Source organism: Phascolarctos cinereus, unplaced genomic scaffold, assembly GCF_003287225.1.
Source record: "Phascolarctos cinereus isolate Bilbo 61053 unplaced genomic scaffold, phaCin_HiC Scaffold_9;HRSCAF=440, whole genome shotgun sequence".
NCBI lineage: Eukaryota > Metazoa > Chordata > Mammalia > Diprotodontia > Phascolarctidae > Phascolarctos > Phascolarctos cinereus.
Window position 1 is genome coordinate 181745611 of NW_027556402.1, and position 24249 is coordinate 181769859.

Below are 24249 nucleotides of genomic sequence, written 5' to 3' on the forward strand. Positions count from 1 at the left end.
ATTAGATTGGTTGTTAATGTTTTATTTTGAGAAGAGTAAGGAAGAAGCATTGAATATAACTGGAATTTATATAAGACCTTAAGGGGATGAATTACAAAGATTCTCTGGAAATAAAGATCAGAGGGAATTTAGGACTTTAAAGCTATAAGGCACCTTAGATCAAATGTAGCCCAATCTCCTCATTTTATAGACAAAGAAACTCAGACCCAGAGAGATGAAGTGATTTGGATAACAGTAAATGGAAGAGTCAGAATTTGAAGCCAGATCTCTTGACTCCAAATATCTTTATTATTGAGCCATGCTAGATTCTCAGTGAATATCTCAGTGAATATTGTCTTATTTGCTTTTTTGTCTTTGTTTCTCTAGCACTTGGCACTATCTCACATGTAAGAAATACTTAATAAATGCATGCTGACTTGAATTTAAAAAAAAGTGAATGTTGAAAACTAAAAATAAATAAATTAACTTAAAAAAGGAAAAAAAGAAAAGGACAGAATTTTGTTTGAAAAGAATCTGAAGATTTTAGTAAGGGGGGAGAGGTGTCATGTGTCAGCCCCTAAAGCTACTGAAATCTCAGGCATTAAGAGAGTCATTGCTTCCAGGAGCAAGGAGGTGATATCTCCACTGTAGTTTGCCTTGATCAGACCAAATATGAAATACTTTGTCCAGTTCTGGATGCTACTACTTTAGGGGGCTGTTGATAAGCTGGAACAAATCCAGAGGAGGCAGCCAGGATAGTGAAGGGACCTGGAGTTCTTGTCTTACAACACTGGGTTGAATGAATTAAGGAAGTGGAATATGATAGCTATCTTCAAACATTTGAAGGGTTGCCATATGTAAAAGTTATTAGACCTTTTCTGTTGATCCCCACAGGGCAAAACCAGGAGCAATTAGTGGAAGTTGTAAAAGGGCAAATTTAGTTCTGAGGAGAAAGGAAAAACTTCCCACCAGTTAGAGCAATTTATAAATGCAGCAGGCTGCCTTGGGAGATAATGAGTTCCCCTTCACTGGAGGTCTTTGAGGCAGAGACTGGGTCACCATTTGTCAAGGATGTCATAGTACTAAAATCCCCTCCAACTCAACATGTTGATTTTTTTTCTTTTATGCCATAGAGAACAGCAGGTACAACATTCAATGAATAGTAGAAGAGAGTGCCAAGAGTCAATATCGAAGAAGGGAATAAGCAATAAAGCCCCTGGCATCAGGTTTCTACATACAAAGTCTGGGGCAAGTCAAATCAGCAAGCATTTGTTAAGTAGCTACTGCATGCCAGGTACTGTGCTAAGTGCTAGGGACATAAAGAAAGGCAAAAGTAATCCCTGCCTTCAAGGAGCTCACAATCAAACAAGAGAAAAAATGGGTGATAGAGTGAACTAGATTTCCTAATTCAAGGAGGCAACTGGAGCTCATAGCATGCAATATGCCTCTGGGAAGAGAAACCTCATTTAAAAGGAACAGGCTAGATAAAAAAGAGGTAGAACTCAAGAGAAGGAATATGGTGAAGAATATTTCAGAAAGGGAAGAGGGAGAAAGAAGTGGTATTGTCTAGACTACTTGAACAGAAGAATGAATCAGATAAGTAGTTCAGAAAATTCCCTATAAAGAAGAGTAACATAATAGTGATAGGAGATTCCAATTAACTGGACATACATCTCACTACCAAAAGTTAAATCACCAATATATTTGTTGTTCTTTTTTTTGTTTCTTTTTTTTGTTTTTGCTAGGCAATGGGGTTAAGTGGCTTGCCCAGGGTCACACAGCTAGTAAGTGTTATGTGTCTGAGGCCAGATTTGAACTCAGGTCCTCCTGAATCCAGGGCTGGTGCTCTACCCACTGCACCACCTAGCTGCCCTCTTGTATTTTGTTTTTTTTTAAAGACTAGGTCTTCTAGGTCTCCCTATGACCCTCAGGCTAGAGGCATAGGTTCTCCTCAGGGGCTGATGTCACTACTGATCTTCCTTCTGGAGGCTCACCAGGGTGATGCCAAGTTTAGTGCAGACACCTGATTGGTTTAACCCACTGATGCCCAGAACTCCAGAGCTCAAGAGGACCCCCTAGTCTCATGTCCCTCAGTAGCTGCGATTACAAAAGTGTGTCGCCACTCCCAGCTACCAACATATTTGTAAGTTGATTTGTTAGTTTCATCCTTCAACAGGTAGAGGCTGCCACAAAGGGAGCTGTTTTTCAAGACCTGATTCTAACCAATAAGTGGAATACTTCCTTTAGAAGAAATAAAATGAAACTACAGGGTATGTGAACATTGTATCACAGAGTTGGTGCTGGAGAGGAGAGGAAGTCTGGATACAATCTGACACGCATCCTAGATTTGGTGAGAACTAAGCAGAAAAGAAAGAATAGGTAGGACCTAACGACCTAATGGTCTATTAGGAAGGACTGGAAAGCTCTTAAGACTGACATTCTGAATTCGGGGAGCTAACTAAAGAAACTGATGAGATGGGGCAGCTAGGTGGCACAGTGGTTAGAGCTCCAGCCTTGGACTCAGAAGGACCTGAGCTCAGATCTGGCCCAGACACTTGACACTTACCAGCTGTGTGACCCTGGGAAAGTCACTTAACCCCACTGCCAAGCAAAAACAACAACAACAACAACAACAAAAACCACCAAAAAACAAAACCAACAACCAAGACTGACATTCTGAAGAAAAAAGGGAGCTAACTAAAGAAATTGATGTAGTTCTACAGGGAATGTGTTGACCAGCTCATTTTTAAACATACTACAACTAAAGCAAGCCTCAGGGGAAAAATCATATCCCTACAAACACACACTGACAAAATAGAAAACAGAGAGGATTAGTGAACTGAATATACATTTTAAAAAATAGAAAGCCAAAAAATAAACAAACCTAAAATAAATACAAAATAGAAGATATTAAAAATTAGTAGAGAAATAGATAAATTGGAAACAAAAAAAACCATAGAAATAATAAACACTACTAAAAACTAGAACTTTGAAAAGACTAGTAAAATTAATAAATCTTTGGCTGATCTGATTAAAAAATAAAAGAGCAGAAAATCAAATCAATAAAATAGCCAATGACAATAGCCATAACAAGAAGAAATTAAAAAAATCAGAGCCTATTATACAGAGTTATATACTAACAAAACTGAGACTACAAAAGAAATACAGTACCTTAAATATGTGTATATATATGTATATATGTATATATATGTGTGTGTATATATATACACACACACACATATATAAAGTATTCAAATTGTCAAAAGACCATTAGAGATCCTAAATAGCCCAATCTCAGAGAAGAAAATATAACTAGCTGTAAGGGAACTATCAAAGGGGAAAAGAAACTCCTGATACTTACAGATTCATAGGAGAACTCTATCATATTTTAATTAGTATACATACTATATAAAATATTCTCAAAATTTTAGAAATAAAGCACCTACCAGAATCCTTTTATGAGACAAATGCAATATTAATATTGAAACCAGAGAAGGATAAAACAAGGAAGGAAAGCTATAGGCCAGTATCATTAATGAATATCAATTAAAAAAAATTAAACTTACAGCAATTTATCTAAGAAATCACTCATTATGACTGTTATGCATACAAAAATGGTTCAATGTTAGGAAAATAACACAATCACATTAAAAACTAAAACATCCAAAGCCACATGATTATTTCAATAGATATAGAAAAATCTTTTGACAAAGTATAGCATTCATTTATGCTAAAACAACAAAATTAAAGGCACCATAGACAATGAAGTAATATCATTACTAAACATATATGCACCAAATGGTATAGCATCCAGATTCTTAGAGGAGAAGTTCAGGGAGTTACAGGAAGAAATAGACAAAAACTATACTAGTGGGGACCTGAACCTCCCCCTCTCTGCACTAGATAAATCTAACCACAAAATAAACAAGGAAGAAGTTAAGGAGGTGAATAGAACATTAGAAAAGTTAGGTATGATAGACCTCTGGAGAAAACTGAATGGGGATAGAAAGGAATATACTTTTTTCTCGGCAGTACATGGCACATACACAAAAATTGACCATGTACTAGGGCATAAAAACCTCACAATCCAATGCAGAAAGGCAGAAATATTAAATGCATCCTTTTCAGATCATGATGCAATAAAAATTATATGTAATAAAGGGCCATGGAAAGATAGACTAAAAAATAATTGGAAACTAAATAATCTAATCCTAAAAAATGATTGGGTCAAACAACAAATCATAGAAACAATCAATAATTTCATTCAAGAGAATGACAATAATGAGACAACATACCAAAACTTATGGGATGCAGCGAAAGCAGTTCTTAGGGGAAGTTTTATATCTCTAAATGCTTACATAAATAAAATAGAAAAAGAGGAGATTAATGAATTGGGCATACAACTAAAAAAACTAGAAAAAGAACAAATTAAAAATCCTCAACTAAACACCAAATTAGAAATATTGAAAACCAAAGGAAAAATTAATAAAATTGAAATTAAGAAAACTATTGAACTAATAAATAAAACTAAGAGCTGGTTTTATGAAAAAACCAATAAAATAGATAAACCTTTGGTTAATTTAATTAAAAAAAGAAAGAAGAAAACCAAATTACTAGTATCAAGAATGAAAAGGGTGAAGCTACCACCAAGGAAGAGGAAATTAAAACAATAATTAGGAATTATTTTGCCCAACTATATGCCAACAAATTTGACAATCTTAGTGAAATGGATACATATTTACAAAAATATAAATTGCCCAGATTAACCAAAAGGAAGTAAAATACTTAAATAACCCCATCTCAGAAAAAGAAATTGAACAAGCCATTGATGAACTCCCTAGGAAAAAATCTCCAGGGCCAGATGGATTTACATGCGAATTCTATCAAACATTTAAAGAACAATTAATTCCAATACTATATAGACTATTTGGGAAAATAGGTGAAGAAGGAGTCTTACCAAATTCTTTTTATGATACAAATATGGTGTTGATACCTAAACCAGGAAGAGTCAAAATAGAGAAAGAAAATTATAGACCAATTTCTCTAATGAATATAGATGCAAAAATTTTAAACAAAATACTAGCAAATAGATTGCAGCAACTTATCACAAGAATAATACACTATGACCAGGTAGGATTTATACCAGGAATGCAGGGTTGGTTCAATATTAGGAAAACTATCAGCATCATTGAGCATATCAACACCAAAACCAACAGAAACCACATGATCATCTCAATAGATGCAGAAAAAGCTTTTGATAAAATACAACACCCATTCCTATTAAAAACACTAGAAAGCATAGGTATAAATGGAGTCTTCCTTAAAATAATAAATAGCATATCTAAAACCTTCAGCAAGCATTATATGTAATGGGACAGGCTAGAAGCATTTCCAATAAGATCGGGGTGAAACAAGGATGTCCATTATCACCACTGTTATTCAATATTGTACTGGAAACCTTAGCTTTAGCAATAAGAGAAGAAAAAGAAATTGAAGGCATTAGAATAGGCAAAGAAGAAACAAAGCTATCACTCTTTGCAGATGACATGATGATATACTTAGAGAATCCTAGAGAATCAAGTAAAAAACTACTTGAAATAATAAACAACTTTAGCAAAGTTGCAGGCTATAAAATAAACCCACATAAATCATCAGCATTTCTATATATTACCAACAAAGCCCAACAGCAAGAGATAGAAAGAGAAATCCCATTTAAACTTACTGTAGACATTATAAAATATTTAGGAGTCTACCTCCAAACAAACCCAGGAACTCTATGAACACAATTACAAAACACTTTTCACACAAATAAAATCAGATCTAAATAATTGGAAAAACATCAGTTGCTCATGGGTAGGCCGAGCTAATATAATAAAAATGACAATCCTACCTAAGCTAATTTACTTATTCAGTGCCATACCAATCAAACTACCAAAAAATTATTTTATAGAGTTAGAAAAAATAATAACAAGATTCATTTGGAAGAAAAAAAGGTCCAGAATATCAAAGGAACTAATGAAAAGAAATGCAGGGGAAGGTGGCCTAGCAATTCCAGATCTTAAATTGTATTATAAAGCAGCAATCATCAAAACTGCTTGGTACTGGCTAAGAAATAGGGAGGTGGATCAGTGGAATAGGTTAAATATGCAAGACACAGTAGTCAATGACTATAGTAATCTATTATTTGATAAACCCAAAGACCCCAGCTTCTGGGATAAGAACCCACTCTTTGAAAAAAACTGCTGGGAAAACTGGAAAAGAGTATGGCAGAAACTAGGCATAGACCCAAATCTCACACCATATACCAAAATAAAGTCAAAATGGGTTCAGACTTAGATATAAAGGCTGATACCATAAGTAAACTGGGAGAACAAGGAATAGTTTACCTATCAGATCTATGGAGAACAGAAGAATTCATGACCAAACAGGAGATAGACATTATGAAAAGCAAAATGGATAATTTTGATTACATTAAATGGAAAAGTTTTTGCACAAACAAAGCCAATGCAACTAAGACTAGAAGGAAGGTAGAAAATTGGGAAAGAATTTTTACAACCAGTCTCTCTGGTAAAGGCCTCATTTCTAAAATATTAGAGAATTAAGACAAATTTATAAGAACACAAGCCATTCCCCAATTGATAAATGGTCAAAGGATATGAACAGACAGTTCTCAGATGAAGAAATTAAAGCCATCTATAGTCATATGAAAAAATGCTCTAAATCGTTATTGATTAGAGAAATGCAAATCAAAACAACTCTGAGGTACCACATCACACCTATCAGATTGGCCAACATGACAAAACAGGAAAATGATAAATGTTGGAGAAGATGTGGGAAAATTGGAACACTAATACATTGTTGGTGGAGTTGTGAAATGATCCAATCATTTTGGAGAACAATTTGGAACTATGCCCAAAGGGCTACAAAAATGTGCATACCCTTTGATCCAGCAATAGCACTTCTAGGGCTATATCCCAAAGAGATCAAACAAATGGGAAAAGGACCCACATGTACAAAAATGTTCATAGCAGCTCTTTTTGTGGTGGCAAAGAATTGGAAATTGAGAGGATGCCCATCAATTGGGGAATGGCTGAGCAAGTTGTGGTATATGAATGTAATGGAATACTATTGTTCTATAAGAAATGATGAACAGGCTGACTTCAGAAAACCTGGAAAGACTTATATGGTCTGATGTTGAGTGAAGTGAGTAGAACCAAGAGGACTTTGTACACAATAACAGCCACATTATGTCATGACTAATATTGTTAAACTGAACCCTTCTCAGCATTACAAGGATCTAAGACATCTCCAGAGGCCTCGGAATGGAAAATGCTGTCCACATCCAAAGAAAGAACTATGGAAGTCGAATCGCTATCACTTATTTTTACCTTCTGTTGAGTTTTGTTTCATTTTTCTGATGGTTCCTCCTGTTGGTTTTAATTTTTACTTACAACTTCACTAATGTGAAAACATATTTAATAAGAATGTAAATGTAAAGCCTATATCAGATTGTGTGCCATCTTGGGGAGGGTGTGTGGGAGGAAGGGGAAGAAAAATTTTCAACTCAAAAGCATATGGAAGTGGTTGTTGATAAATCAAAATAAATTAATAAAATAAAAAACAACAACAACAAATTATAGGCATAGAGAAGTCTTTTTATTAATATCATTTAAAATTGATCTGAAACCAAAAGAAATTACCATATGCAGTGGTAATACACTAGAACCTTTCCCAACAAGTACATGAGTAAAATAATGATACCTACTCTCGCCGCTGTTATTTTATATAGTTCTGGAAATACTAGCAACATTAATGAGACAAGAGAAAGAAATTAAAGGCATAAAGATAGGCATAGAAGAGATAAAATTATCTCTATTTGCTAATGATATGATGGTATACTTGGGAAAGCCTAGGAAATTAGTCAACAAAGATACTAATTAGACAATTAATAGCTTCAGTAAAGTTGCAGACTACAAAATAAATCCTCAAAAATTAACTGCATTTTATAATAATAGCAAAATCCAAGAAGCAATGACAGAAAGGAAAATCCCCTTCTAAATAACTACAAAATAGGGAACAATCTGCCAAAACACACAAAAGACTTACATAAATTTATGTACAAAATACTTCTTAATGATAAAAAGAAGAATTTAAATACCTAAAAGTACATTTAGTGCTCATGACTGGGCCATATCTATATACCAAAGATGGAAATATTGCTAATTAATGCTATACTAATCAAATCACCAAAGGGATACTTAATAGAACTTGGTAAAAGTGATATCAAAATCCATTTGGTAAAAAAAAATATGCTTAGGAAGACAGAAGCAAAGGAAGGAAACTGAGGGTGAACATGAAAGAACAGTATACTGTACTTCCCTTAAGAATAGCACCAGGAACTCAAAATCCCAGAATGAGCTGAGGCTGGAAATGGATGCTAAAGACAACAAAACATGGTTTGGGTTTGGGTTGTTATGGGTTTTTTTTCTTGCTTGTCTTGTTGGTTTTAGCTATGTTGTGGGTAAGAAAAGGATCAAAGAAAGAATAGGACCACAGCAAAAGGCAGATGAGACGATTATAATGCATAACAGTGACAAAACTGAACCACTGAATTCTCATCTTGCTTTTCTTTACTCTTCCAAGGAGAATGATCTTTGGACTATGAAGGATAGACTGAAAATGGTTATGAGTGATTGGGGTGGAACAGTAACACAAGTTATGAAATTGCATAGTAACAATAATTCACTGAAATAACTGACAGATGTCATTGGTGAGTGGTCTTTTGAAGGAGAAAGCAATTTGTAGTGTATGGCATGCTGGATTTGAAACCAGAAGACCAGGATTCAAATCTAAGCTCTGCCACTGACTACCTGTGTAACCCTGGGCAAATCACTTAATTTCATTTAGCCTCAGTTCATTCATCATCAAAATGAGGGGATTGGACTCAATCTCTAAGGTCATTTCCAGCTCTAAATCTATGAGCCTCACAGCCACAATTATATACTTCACAGCTTGCAAAGATGTGGCTTTGCAAGGTAGGTTATGATTAGCCCCATTTATGTATGGGGAGACTGAGGCTCTGAAGGGATTTGCCCAAGGCAATTGTTAGTATCTGAGCCAGGACTCAGAAACCAAATCTTCTAACTTTTAAGTTCAATGCTCTTTTTACCACCCTCTGAAGCTATGATTCAAACAAAGTACTTACAGCTCTGGATGCCGTTTTCCAATATATTAAGTTGGGGTTGTTGGCACATTCATGCCACTCTGGGCAAGATTGATAGTTTATTTCTGAAAAAGACATTTTGTGCAAAATAAGGAAGATGAAAGGAGAGGTTGTAAAACACATTTCATGATGCTGCCACAATGTTGTAATGACAAAGAAATCTTCAGATCACATTCCTGCCAAGTAGATGTGAAGGGAATAGTGAAAACGGATGAATGTTGGCCCAATCCAATTAAGTGCTTCCTGGAATCCTGTCCAAGCATTCAACTTATTATCCAAGATCTCGACAGGAACACAGTCACAATATCTGAGTCATCATTCTGGGAAATACCTATGTGAACATTCCTTTTAAGGAAGCTTGAAATGGAAGGACCTACACCAGCCTCTAAATTAATCAGAAGAACAAAGCCTAGCTCATAGTGACCTCCTGCCAAGGTTGTCCAGGGATATATCTTTGAGGTAGGTGAACGTTGTCTCCATCATTCACAGACCTTCTTTCTGTACCCTTTGCTCACCAGTCTATGATATTTCCCATATTTAGGTTCCCAGTTGCCAGATGTTTTTCCTCCCCTCATTCTACTAACTCTTATTCTCTGGAAAATTCAGATATTAGTTCTCTATCCCTCAGTTGGAATTGAATTCAATTTGTTACCTCTCCTATGGTTTTACATTTTAAGCCTAATCTCTAATTGTCAAATGAAATGCTTTGCTTCCTTGATCCTTGTAGAATATCCTCAGGGCTACTCCAGCTAACCTAATATTGACATTATCCAACTATTGTCATTAGTCATTGAATCTCTTTCCTAACATATATGTGCATGGGGTAGTGGATGAAGTGCTAGATTTGGCATCTGAAGACCTCTGCTAAGATCTCCATGCCAACACTTATTAGCCATGAAACTGTTTAACCAAGTGTTTAATCATTTTATGCCTCAGTTTCCTCATCTTTAAAGTGAAGATAGTTGGGTAGCTAGGTGGCACAGCAGATACAGTGCCCTGCCTGGAGTCAAGAAGACCTGAGTTCAAATGTGATCTCAGATCCTTACTAGCTGTGTGACCCTGGTAAGTCACTTAACCCAGTTTGCCTCAGTTTCTCATCTGTAAGATAGGCTGGAGAAGGAAATGGCAAACCACTCTAGTATCTTTGCCAAGAAAACTCCCAAAAGGTTCCCTAATAGTCAGACATGACTGAAAAAAGACTAAACAACAAAAATAACACAATACCTACTGAACAGGATCATTGTGAGAAATGTACTTTATAAACCATGAAAATCTGTGGAACTGTGAGTTACTATTGTTGTTCCCTTCTTTTAATCACATCTTCAAGTTGGGCAGAGACATTGAATTATGTATAAGGGAAAGGAATTTGGAGTCTGAATATCTCAGTTGGAACCCCAGCTCTACCTTTTTTGAGAGAAGGTAGAATAGGGCAGCTAGGTGGCACAGTGGATAGAGCACTGGCCCTGAAGTCAGGAGGACCTGAGTTCAAATCCGGCTTTAGACCAAACACTTGACACTTACTAGCTGTGTGAAGTCATTTAACCCCAATTGCCTAAAAAGAAAAAAAAAAGAGAGAATGGCAGGAAAGGCTTGGTCAAGTGCTTTGAACTAAAATCTAGGGAAGATATTTTGGGGCAGCTAGGTGGCACAGTGGATAGAGCACTGGCCCTAAAGTCGGGAGGACTTGAGTTCAAATCCAGCCTCAGACCAAACACTTGACACTTACTAGCTGTGTGACCTTGGGCAAGTCACTCAACCCCAATTGCCTTAAAAAAAAAGGCAGAGTATAAACCTTAAATGAAGATATTTGGGCATGTGACCTGCCAACAGAGATAGAGCCCTTTCCTCTTACAATTTCTAATAAATTTGTACTTAAGGGGCAGCTAGGTGTTGCAGTGGATAGAGCGCCAGCCCTGAAGTCAGGAGTATCTGAGTTCAAATCCAGCCTCAGACTAAGCACTTGACACTTACTAACTGTGTGACCCTGGGCAAGTCACTTAACCCCAATTGCCTAAAAAAAAAATTGTACTTAAGTCAGACTGGAAGATGGAAATAACTGTCTTTGAAAAATGAAATTGAATTATTTTAAAATCAATTGAAAAATGGTAATAGATGACTATATCCTTTAAAATAAAAAGCAATCAATTTCACAAGTAGTGAAATAAACAATTTCACAATACAAACAAAATATTTCATTTTTATTTCCCTAACACCAAAAGAAAAAAAAACCTGAAAGTGTTACCAGATAATTGCAATTTGGTGAACTTTTAATCAACCATCAAACATTTATCATTAAAAAGTTTAGAAATGTTTTCCAATCCTCAATTTTGTTAACTGGATTTAATGTTGCTATAAATCATCTTCACCAACTTTAGGGATTTTCCAATTTGCAAGGTTTTATTAAGAGTGGTATTAGCTGTGACACATGGCAAAGTAAAGGAGGCATCAGGATAATTACAATACAAAATAAATGGGAATATCTCAGATTAGCTGTATACACGGTCATGATGTCAGGTTTAAACTATGAAAAAGGAAAAAGTCACCTGTCACTCCTCCTTTAACAGAAAATCTCATCTTTTTGACTGTTGCATTTTCCCTTCCATATAAAATGAATGCCCTCCCCCCCACTTCCCACCCTTTGCGGGGTGAAGAAACTCTAATTCCAAACTCCAACACTGAGTACTGTTTTTTAAAAAAGCTTTCATTTAGCAAATTTCTAAGTTAGTTAGTTTAGTGCTAAAGTTCCAGCATGAAAACACATCAAAGCCCAGTATTTGACTTTATATAAAAGGGGTAAAAATCATTAGAGCTAGAAAGGATCTTGGGGACCATTCAGGACAACCCTCTCAATTTATAGGTGAGAAAACTGAGTCACCTGGAGGTTAAATAGCTTGCCAAGGGTCACACAGCTAATATGTGTCCAAGGTGGGATCTGAACCCAGGTATTCCTGACTCCAAGCCCAAAACTATCGACCATATCATGTTGCTTAGCCAATCTCCATCACTTCTCCCCTTAATCTGCTTCAAAATAAAATCATGGGAAAAGGATATAAAAGATAAGAGAGGCAGCACCATGTAGTGGAATTTTAGAGACTTGGCTACTAATTCTACTTCTGTAACTACCTAGCTGTGTGACCTAGTATTAATAACTTAACCTCTCTGGGACTTAATACCTTTACTGTAAAACAAAGAGGCTAGACTAAATGATCTCTTCCATCTCTAAGAGATGATTCTGAATCATGTGAATAGATCAAAGCAAAACAAAACATTCAAGAAACCCTCTAAAAAATTTCAAATACTAAATTTTTAGAGAAAGCTTTCTGAAAATCAGAATATAGAAGCAAAATTCATAAAGTATGGAAAAATCAATCAGTTAGGGGAGCCTTAGTTGAGAAAGAGGCTATCAGGAGTCAGGTCAGCAATATCAGAAAATGGATTTTAAGAAGCGGCATTCTGGGAATGATGAAAACTCTGAAATATTTTCTCTTTTTGCAAGAGCATGGGGAGCTGAGCATTTGCAACAGATGCCACCTAAATACCTAAGATTAAAAACAATTCTGTTACAGGGGATAGAACACTAGATTCAGTACCATAACACCTGGTTTTGAGTCCTGGCCCCAACCAAGTTGTTTTGCTTCACTGAACCTCAGTTTCCTCATTTGCAAATTGGGGTTAATACCATATTTCACCGCATAATCGTTGCCACAGCATAATCGTTGTGCCAGTTTTTTTTAAGTCCAAAAATTGGTTTATAACCTTTCATCGCATAATCGTCGCGTGGTGTAATTCTGTTCATCACATGGCTTAAAGGTAAACAGAGCAGCAATGTATTCACCAGTGGCATATGGATACGCATTTATCTCTTGTGCATTGGGAGCCTAGACTTCTCAGGGTGTGGGCACCGTCAGCATATCTCCAAAAGTGAACTTGTGTGGTTTGGTTAGAGCACTGCAGTACTAATGGTATTGTCACTCAACCCATGAAAAGCTGTAAGTACAAGGGGAGCAGGTGGGCAGGCAAAGTGAGTAAGTCAACTTGATATGGTCAGACTTGCATCTTCCCTTGCTAGCTAAACTGTACAGTTCATCTGCCATAACGGCTGAGATTTAAAACCAAAGATTACCATCTTTAAAGATGATAAGAGAGTCCCTACCTAGCCTCAGTGAATTCAAGTCACCCGAGAAATTATATCTCTAGATCCTGAAGGAAATGGCAAACATGATTGCTAAATCATTGTTTATTATCTTTGCAGCACATGTTATTAAAGGGATTATTAAAAGGAACATCAAGAAGTGGAGATCACAAAGAGAAATGAACTACATCAAAAGCAGGTCTTACATGAACACCATCTCTCTTATTGCCTGCCTGGTCAACCCGTCTTAGTATCCTTTACTGGATCATCATCCTTATTTCCAACCTGTAGGTATAGCCCAAGACTTTATCCTATATCCCTTCTCTTGTGTGTTGATTTGGACTATTCAGTTTTAACATATATTCGCAAGTATTCCATGCATCCTATCTTGCACCAAAGACAGCTTAGTAATACATGATTTTTAAGTGATACTGGCACAATTTTTTAAAGGCATCACAAAATGGTCTCAACCCACTTTTAGCAAAATATTTGACATAAAATCTGTGACAATTATGTGGTAAAATATGGTAATACTTATACTGCTTGCCCACAGAGTTCTTTTGAGGAAAGGGCCCTGGCAACCTTAAAGAGACAGAGAAAGCAAAAGGACCTTGTTCCCTCTGAATATTCCTAAATTAATTAAAAAGTTAAAACTCTCACCTGAACTTGAAGGGTTTCCGCACCATGTGAGTCCATCAGCCATGTAGCCCAGCAGTGTGTCCTCCATAGTAAGTAAATTGCCCTGGACTTTGGTGTACTTATGAACCAGCTCATTGGTTTTGCTCCAGAGGAGGGTCTAAGAAAGAAGAGGCAATTAGTCTATCCCTACCTATCTTGTCCTCTCCACCAGCCAATCCCATCTAAATTGTTGGGTTCAGGTCAGATCCCATCGAGATTATTGGGTTCTTGTCAGATATTGATAAACTTCAGTGTCCAGGGAAGAGTGACTAGGACAGTGAAGAGACCCGATCACTACAACCTAAGGAAAACATATAAACAATTGGGAATATTGAACTCAGAGAAGACTTAAGGGTATGTGATTTTGATGTTGAACTGTACAAAGGGGTGCCTTGTGAAAGACTTGTTTCTTGAGAAGACAGAAATATAACCAATAAGTAGAAGTTACAAAGGAACAGATTAGGACTCAATTTAAGGGAAAAAATTTCTTAGTACCAAGAGTCTGGAAGATCTGAGTTCAAATGTGACCTCAGACACTTACTAAACTGTGTGACCCTAGGGAAATTACTTAACCTCTCTGTGCCTCAGTTTCCTCATTTATAAAATAAGGATAATAATAGCATCTACTTTGCAGGGTTGTTGTGAGGATCAAATGAAATAATATTTGTAAAGCACTTTGCAAATCTTAAAATATAAATTTTATTACTATTATTATGTGACACAATCAGGCCTGTGAAATCTTCACATAGAGCCATTGGATAACCATCAATCACAGATATTGCAAAAGGTATTCCTGTCTTAGTTGGGAATTTATACTATGAGATCTAAGATTCCTTTCAACTTTGATCCTAAAGTGAGCACAGAGGTCATCTGGTCCAACATTTTGCTGATGAAGAAACTGAGGCAAAGAAATGTTGGGTGATTTGCACAGGGTTACACAGCTGTTAAGTGCCTGAGGGCAGGATTTGAACCTAGGTCTTGCTGATGCCAAGTCCACTATGACATGCTGACACATTGAGATTGTATTCATGATTAGCAGGCTTTTGGATATGAGAAAGGATAGGTTTTCTGGCTAGGTACATCTTTGAGGGTTAGGTGTATGTGTGGTGGGAGTGGAGGGGAGGCAGGAATAATTGTACTTACAAACCTTTTTTTTTCTGCTAAGCTCTCTCACATCTTTTAATCCACTTGATCCTCATGACTTCTCAAACAGTTCTGGTTTTTTTTTTTTAAATCACTATTTATAAAATTGAGCAGCTGCTATTTAGCGTCACCTCTATTGGTAATTAGCTATATTTCCCTGAGCGACTGAGTGTCCCCTCTGACTCTGAGTTTTTTCACCTATAAAATGAGGAGTTGGACCAAGTAATCTCTACTGTCCATTTTACCTCTAAAATTCTGTGAGAACAGAGGTGGTTAAATAATTTCCCCAAGATCACATGGCTAGTTAAGGGGTAGAGGGAATGTTAGGACCCAGATCTCCTCCATTCTAATTAAGTTTTCTGCAACTTAATTGCAGAAATTAATAACAATAATAATAATAATTTTAGCTGTGATTGGACAAAAACTTTATGGACATCCTCCAAATTCCCCTTTGCCACAGTAGGAAGTTAGGAAAGATTTAGACAGTCTCAAGGGAGAGAATCTGACCAGATGCACAGTTGTGGGCCCTAAGGAGGGTATAATACACTAAAGATAATGCATTCGGACCTTTCTTCTTGAACTTAGAATGGAAGTGTGGCACAACATATAGACCTGAGTTCAAATCTTGCCAACACTTACAAGCTATGTGTGACATAGCATTTAACCTCTTAATGATTTAGGCAACTCCCTACGACATGGCTCCTATGTCATAGATGGATTGCAACATGTTAGTTAGGGGTGTTTCCATAGAAGGAACTCTCTAAACCAGAAAATCACAGATCTTTCACATACTAGATATTTTCCTTAATCTAATCCCAGAGTGAAGGAGTTTGGCCTAGAGAACTATCCATTACACTTCTCTCAGTCAAGGGAATAGGAATCCTAAGTCCTTCCTGTAAGTTAATCTTGAAGATGAAGAGTGTCAGTTTCTCCTATTGATCCTTTCAGACAATAATAAAAATAACTCACATTTAACTAGTGCTTTTAAAGTTTCCAGAGCACTTTTCTCACAACCATCCTGTGAGCGAAGTTGTATAAATACTGTTATACCTGTTTTACAAATGAGGAAACTGAGGCTGGAGATGTTCTAAGTCCTAATCCAAGGTCACACATTTGATAAATGATTAATCAAAGGTTGATTCCAAGACAGCCCTAGAAAAAAGCATGAAATGGGTAGAATTTGCCTTTAAATTTTCTTTCTCCTTTTAGTGACCCTCTTCCAGGTACTCAACAAGAACTTTTCATCATTTGAAGCTTGCCCTCCCTACCACTGTTCCCCTGACAGGTCCAGGCCCTCCGCCATGAAATTTATTCGCTCCTAATCTTGTCTCCACTGTGTCTCTGTGGCTTCCAAAACCTACCTGAGTGAAGGTGATAAAGTGTACACTGATGGGAGGGGGCCAGATGACCCAGCTGCTCCCCAAACAGTCCTCCTTTCCTTCCCAATAGACCTGCATGGATCTGAACGCATTCTAGAAAAGGTCACCCTGTCTTCATGGTCTAGTGCTAATGTTTGGAATTTCAGGCCAAGGGGCAGGATGAGCTCCTACAGGATGATTGTGGGAATAAATCCTGGAAAATGGAGTCTTGTCCCAATCCTCAAATCACATGTTGTTATAGCTGCCTTTTCTGATAGGGTCCCTGGTCACTGTAAAATGACAAGTATACAAATATTGATTGAGCATTTATTGTATGGAAGCCACTGGTTTTGATCTTGAGCTTTAGCCTTAGAAATATAAAGCATGATTCCTCATGGACCTTATAATCTACTGGAGGGGAAAAAAACAAAACAAATGTAAATAAGGAGGTAATTAACAAAAAGTTAAAAGAAAGATGCAGGCACTAAATGCTAAGGGACCTCAGAGGAGGAAGAGATCATGGTGGTCTAGGGTAGACAAGGGGAATATCACGGAGGAAGGGAGAGCCGATAACTAGGACCTGAATCAGAGGAAAGATTGCTATTTAGAAGTTTTAGGGAATACTGTGGTCAGGAATTGAAGAGATGATTTACAGAGGCTGTTATTACCCCAACATTAATCAAGCCAGAGCATTGTGTACCTATCCCAAGCCTAATTAATGCTTTATCCTTCTCTGTGGGAGGCAGCGTGGTCTAATAAAATCACCTTGGACTTGGAAGATGGGTTCAAATCTTGACATTAACACCAGTTAAAAAATAAACCCTTAGCTCAGTTTCCTCATCTATAAAACAGATGGTATTATTTCTCCTGCTTACCTAATGGGTATTTTGAAAGCCTTAAGGCATCATACAAATGTGAGTTATTATTATTATTATTAGATAAGACACCGTCCCTCCCCTGAAGATATTTAAGCTTTATGAGGTGACAAGATACTTATAGATAACCATAATATCTGGGTCAGATCATGAAATTATTTTTCTACTACAATTCCTCATTGAAATAGTGCTAGAGGGGCAGCTAGGTGGTGCAGTGGCCCTGGAGTCAGGAGGACCTGAGTTCAAATCCGACCTCAGACACATAACACTTACTAGCTGTGTGACTCTGGGAAACTCACTTAACCCCTAATTGCCTCACAAAAAAAAGAAAGGAAAAAAAGAAAAGAAATAGTACTGTAAATCAATGTGTTTTTTTCCATACTACAACTCATATTTATTTCCCTGGTGTCTCCCATAAATGGACGTTGTTACATGCCTTATAAGATCACGTTGTGGAAGTCCCTGTTGCAACAGAGGCCCAGGGTATCCAGCCCAGTCCTCTTTCAGCACAGAGTGGCCTGCCCTATGAAAGGTAAGCATGGTCTTTGGGATGTCTCCTACCCACATCGGTGCTGTTGGCTTTTTTTAGTTGCTGAGTATTAAGATTTCTTTTAAAAATGACTTTGTTAATAATGAGAAAAGTAGATATGACCAGAGTGACTCAGAATACAAATATGCTTCTACGAAGTCCAAACAGTGACTTACCTTATTACAAAGTATAGGCTGAGCAGCCAATTCCATTAGTGGCTGATAATCTTGTTCTGTAATGTTGCATGGGTTCTTGGAAATAAATGCATTTTTAAAAGTTTCCCATATTTTCAGACAATCTTTTCTGTAGAAAAAGAAAGAAAATGTCTTTGTGCAGGGCCCAAATGTTTAAAAAGAATACTATTTAATTCTTCAACATCAGCCATCAGCAATGGGTTTAAATGTCTATTACTTATTCATTGGATATTTAGATACTAGGTAAAATTGGAGAGTTCATAGAGATCTCACTTTTCTCAATGAGAAAATCAGTCAGGTTTTATCGACTTTTGTGGTATAATAACAATAATTCACTAATGAGGCACTTAGATGTTTACAGAGTACTTTCTTCTCAAAAACACTGCAAAAGAATTAGAGCGAGAATGATTTATCTCCATTTTAAAGATGATGCGGCTTGGTGGTGCAGTGTATAGAGTGCTAGGCCTGGGGTCAGAAAGATTCATCTTCCGAGTTCAAATCTGACCTCAGACACTTACTGGTTGTGTGGGCAAGTCACTTAACCTTGTTTATCTCGGTTTCCTCATCTGTAAAGTGAGCTGGAGAAGGAACTGGCAAACCATTCCAGTAGCTTTACCAAGAAAACCCTAAACGGGCTCATGAAGCATCGGTCATGACAAAACAACAACAACAGACGTTCTGTAGATGAGGAAACTGATTCTCAAGGATCCAAGGTGACTTGTCCAAGGTCATGCAGTTAAAGGGTGTCAGAGCCAGGATGCAATGGAAACAGTCACTGCTGGACACAGCACTTTGTCCCCAAACCCCATCTGAATCCTGCAAGCATGCATGTAAACTAAGGACAAGGAAGAGAGTTCAAAAGCTTACTGGGGTGGGCAGCTAGGTGGCGCAGTGGGTAGAGCTCTGGCCTTGGAGTAAGGAGGACCTCAGTTCAAATGCAGCTTCAGACACTTGACATTTACTGGCTGTGTGACCATGGGCAAGTCACTTAATCCCCATTGCCTCACCAAAAAGCAGAAAAAAAAGCTTACCAGGGAGGTTACATTAATGGCTACGTGGAGAATAAGGCTTTGAATTCCTCAAGGAAAGCACCTACCTTCAGGAACAAAGAATAACCTGTTGCCATTATCATTTTGATTGTTACTATCTTTTGGAGTTTGAGATCCACACTATAAAGTGGGTGAAAAGTTGTCATATGAGAAGAGATTGTAGGACTGTGAGACAAGTTATAGGAGCCAGACCTGGGAGGAAGAGCACCATCCTTGCAGGAAGCCATGGGATAGGGCAAAGACTCATTAGCTCCATGCTTGGCTAAGGATGTCTCCACCTTTACTAAAACAGTTGGCCCCTGGTGACTTCAAGTGTGTATCTGTTGGCATCTTCCCCATCCTTAAACCTAACTTGTATGGGAGAGTAGGCCTGAAGCAGTGGGAGGGCCTTGCCCTGCTGTGCCCTACTCTTAATTTATTGGTTTTCCTGGGGAGCCTGGCTGCCCCAGCCAGTGGAGCCGCTCCCCCATGGTGTCCATACTGTGTCCCTCTGGCCCTCTCTGCGATCTGCCCCTTCTGGAGTCCCTCGGAGGGGCAGACCCTGGCCTTGGGTTGGGAGGGCATGTCCTCTGCCCACCTGTCCTGCCTCCTGCTCCATCCCCCATCTCACCAGTGTTTGAAATAAAGGCCTGTGTCCTGGTCACCCCAGCAAAAAAAAAAAAAAACAACCTAACTTGTGGGGCAGTTAGGTGACTCAGTGCATGGAGCACTGGGCTTGGAATCAGGAAGACTCATCTCCACGAGTTCAAATCCCTCCTCAGATACTTACTAGCTATGTGACCTTAGACAAGTCACTTCACCCTGTTTTGCCTTAGTTCCTCAGCTATAAAATGAGCTGGAGAAGGAAGTGGCAAACTATCCATTATCTCTGCCAAGAAAAACCTGAACGGGGTCACAAAGAACTGGATATGAGTGAAAACAACATAACGATTAAATCTAACTGGGCTGATAAAGGGAAGGTGATATGACAGTTCCTGTCGTTCTACACACCAGGGAGCTGCACCCTCCTATTGCTCCCGTCCCTTCTGCTTTGTCAAGAACAGAACCTTAGTGGCAAGGAAACTGAAGGTTGGTAGGAATTCCTCAGGACAATTATATAAATTCCCCTAGAAACTCAGGAAATGTTAAGAAACCAGTGCTTATGAAAGAAGAGACTTTTTTTTTTGCCTAGATTACTAATGAGTGTTAATAGAGGTTTCCATTGGCATGAAGTTCTGTAACTAAAATTGGCTACAAATGAAGGTAGATTTCTTTCCTCTTTGCAGAATCCTGTCCTGGAATATCCTGCTTGGCAAAACACCTGGGTACTGCACTCAGAGGCAATGTTGCAGATAAAAAGGAGGTGGGTGGCTCAGGGCCTTTGTGGAACAAGACACTCGATTGTGTAGAGCTGTTTTTTCAGTACACACATGTTTCATCTGCTGCTGGCTTCAGGGAAGTAACATGGAGAGGTAGAACCATATGCTTTGCCCATCTGTCTGGGGGCACTGAGCAAGCACTGGTGTCTTCCAGGGAGGCTTCCCTGAGATCCCAACCCACCAAGTTCTCACCCTCCTCCAAGATCTAGCGTATTTAGAAGGGACCCCTCTGAATGGTAGGTGCCAAAAGCTTACAAGATTAAGAGCTCCTTAAAAACAAAAACAAAACAAAAGACCCTGGCACACTTCTTGTACTTCCATAGGCACTAACCCAATTCATTAGGACTATAAGTGCACATTAAGTAGTACCTGGGTGAGTGGTTGATTGGTTGATTAGATTGCAAATCACGGAGTTAAATTGGCCTATGTATATATTGGACAGAGCAAAGAATGCCAGGTTTGGAGGTGAAGGACTAGGGTGTGTGTGCCTGCTGTGTTACTTACTACGAGTGCGACCTCAGGCATGTCTCTTTACTTTCGTAGGCCTCAATTTCTTCATTTGAAAAAGTGGCTGATAAGAGGAGAGCAAGGAATAGTTTCCCTGTAAGATTTATGGAGAAGGGAAGAATTTATGACCAAACGAGAGATAGAGAATGTTATGAAATACAAAATGAATCATTTTGATTACATTAAATTAAAAAGGTTTTGCACAAACAAAGCCAATGCGACCAAAATTAGAAGGGAAGCAGAAAGCTGAGAAGGAATTTTCATGGCCAGTGTCTCATGTAAAGGCCTCATTTCTAAAATATATGCAGTGCTGAGTAAAATTTATAAGAATACAACTGATTAATTGTCCCCAACTGATAAATTGCCAAAAGATATGAAGAGTCAGTTTTGAGATGAAGAAATTAAAGCAATCTATAGTTATATAAAAATGCTCTAAATCACTGTTGATTAGACAAATGCACATTAAAACAACTCAGAGGTACTACCTCACACCTATCAGATTGGCTAATATGACAAAAAAGGAAAATGGTAAATGTTGGAGAAGATGTGGGAAAATTGGAACACTCCTGCATTATCGGTGGAATTGTGAACTGATCCAGCCGTTCTGGAGAGGAATTTGGAACTATGTCTAAAGGGCTATAAAACTATGCATACCCTTTGATCCAGTAGTACCAATTCTAGGACTGTATCCCAAAGAGATCATAAAAAAGGGGAAAAGACCCACATGTACAAAAATATTTATGATAGCTCTTTCTGTGGTGGCAAAGAATTGGAAATTGACAGGATGCCCATCAACTGGAGAATGACTGAACAAGTTGTGGTATATGAATGTAATGGAATCTCAGAAAAACCTGGACTTACATGAACTGTTGCTGAGTGAAGTGAGAAGAACCAGGAAAACACTGTACACAGGAACAGCAACATTGTGCAATGAACAGCTTTGATGGACTTGGCTCTTCTCAGCAATACAATGATCTAAGACAATTCAAAAAGACTCATCATGGAAAATTGTGTCCACATCCAGAGAAAAGACTATGGAGTCTGAATGTAGATCAAAACATACTTTTTTTTCTTTCTCATGGTCTTTCCCTTTTGTTCTGATTCTTCTTTCACATGTCTAACATGGAAATATGTTTATTATGATTGTACATGCATAGCCTGTATCAGATTGCATGTCATCTTGAGGACAGGGGAGGTGAAGGAAGGACTCAAAATCTTACAAAAGTGAATGTTGAAAACTATCTTTACAGGTAATTGAAAAAAAATAAAATACTATTAAGTGGAAAAAAAATAATTTTAAAATGAGGGAAAAAAATTTTAAATAAAAATAGGCTGAATTAGATGACCTCAGAGGTCCCTTCCACTTCTAAATCTATAAGTCTATGAATTCAGCCCACGTTTGAGGCTGTTGTTTGTCCTTCCTACTGGAAGAGACCGATCACATGATGTCGGGGTCGAGGTACAGTGTGTCTGGCTGTGGCTGATCAGTCCAATACCAGCTCTGCAGACTTGAAGCGTATTCTGTGGTTTATCAATTAATGGATTGATCAACAAACATTTATTAAAATGCTACAGATGCTGGGTGCTAGGGGAGATGACAAGTTTAGAGAAAACATGGTTCCTGGCCTTATGAAGCTTATAATTGATGGAAGATGACTATAATGAAGAGTAATGCATAATAGTGATAATCCTTAGAGTTGGGATTATGATTCACTTACGTGACCTTGCCCTAGTCATAGTCATGGTCTTTCCCTTTGGTTTTAATTCTTCCTTACAACATGACTAATATGGGAATATGTTCATCATGATTATACATGCATAGCCTATATCAGATTGCATGCCGTCTTGGGAAGGGGAGAAAATTTAGAACTCAAAAATCTTATAGAAGTGAACGTTGAAAACTAAAAACAAATAAAGAAATAAAATTTTAAAAAAAAGAAATGTAAGGAGAACACTCCATATATAAGGAACAAGATGAGCTAAGGTCCATAAGCAAAAAAAGTCCATTTCCTTTTTGGGTCAGGAATCTCCTTAATTGTGTTTTTGATGTTTCTCCTATTCGCTTCTGGAACTCATTCCCTGTCCACCTACTGGGCATCCAAGAAGGATGCCGTGGGGGGAAACAGAGCCTTTAATTGCACAACAAAAGATTTGTTTTTAGGAGAAACTTCAAACACTCTTGAGAGAGGTAATAATACATTGGTTTAAATGTATACAAAGATGTAAATGAATGATAACAGACCTTTTTCCTGAAAGCAGATTTTGAGAAGGGGGACGAGGGAGAGGATATAAAGACACTGGGTGTATAGCAGAAACTATGGAAAGGGAAAAAAGATGAAGAGTGGGGAGGGGAGAAACTGGGGGCACACTTCTCATTTTTCCAGGACCCATCCATATTTCCACCAAAGAATGAATGTGGTATGACTAATATGGAAATATGTTTAACATGATTGCACATGTATAACCTATATCAGATTGCTTGCTGTCTTGAGAAGGAGAGAGGAGAGGGAGGGGAAGGAGAAGGAAGGGAGGGAACTCCAAATCTAATAAAACATGAATATTGAAAATTGTGTTTACATGTAATTGGGGGAAATAAAATACTTTTTACATTTTTTAAAAGAGTGAATGCGGCTATTGGGAAAGAAGTGAAAGGCACATCAGTCCATTTTGTCACTTGCCAGAAGAAATAGACTGGTGGAAGAGATTGTCAATGCTGCTGATGAAAAGAAGGCCTAGGAACTACAGGAGAATTCACAAGTCACTTCCTTCCCTCAGTTTTTCCATCTGTAAAATGGAATTGAACTAGATAATCGTTAAAGTCTCTCCCAGCTCTACTAGTCAATTCAGTTCAGTTGAATTCAACATAAACTTATTAAGTTTCTGGTATATGTTGAGTACTATCTTACATGTCTCAGAGATGGAAAGTTTAGGAAGACTTGGGTCCCTGCCAGGGTAACTTCCCAGGGTTATTGTGAAGATAAAATGACAAAATACATGTAAAATACTTTGCAAACTTTAAAGCGCTATATAAGTATTTTATCATTATTATTATTAGTTTCCATACCTCTTCTTGATCTTCAAAATGGTCAAGCTAATGAAAGTGAGTCTTAAGCAATAAAATCAAAATAAAATCATTTCCCATCTTGATGCCTCTTCTTTGGATTCTCATGAGGATCCAACCTTTCCTCAATTTGGTCATTCTTGTTCTGACTCTTACTTTGGTA

General features: G+C 37.7%; 1 protein-coding gene and 1 long non-coding RNA gene across 2 annotated transcripts in view; one reads left to right on the top strand and one right to left on the bottom strand.

Annotated features, from left to right (window-relative positions):
* CD38 (CD38 molecule) overlaps positions 1-24249 on the bottom strand; it is an 86399-nt gene that overhangs the window by 15483 nt on the left and 46667 nt on the right. The window contains exons 2-4 of the mRNA XM_020992958.2: positions 18094-18220; positions 13995-14130; positions 9185-9267 (exon numbers count right to left, since the gene is read on the bottom strand). Coding sequence (XP_020848617.1) covers positions 9185-9267; positions 13995-14130; positions 18094-18220 — 346 coding nt within the window. The remainder of the gene's footprint in view (positions 1-9184; positions 9268-13994; positions 14131-18093; positions 18221-24249) is intronic.
* Positions 17808-24159, top strand: LOC110212856 (uncharacterized). The gene is made up of 2 exons (XR_002325777.2): positions 17808-17920; positions 20426-24159. It is a non-coding gene; the product is annotated as an uncharacterized LOC110212856 (long non-coding RNA).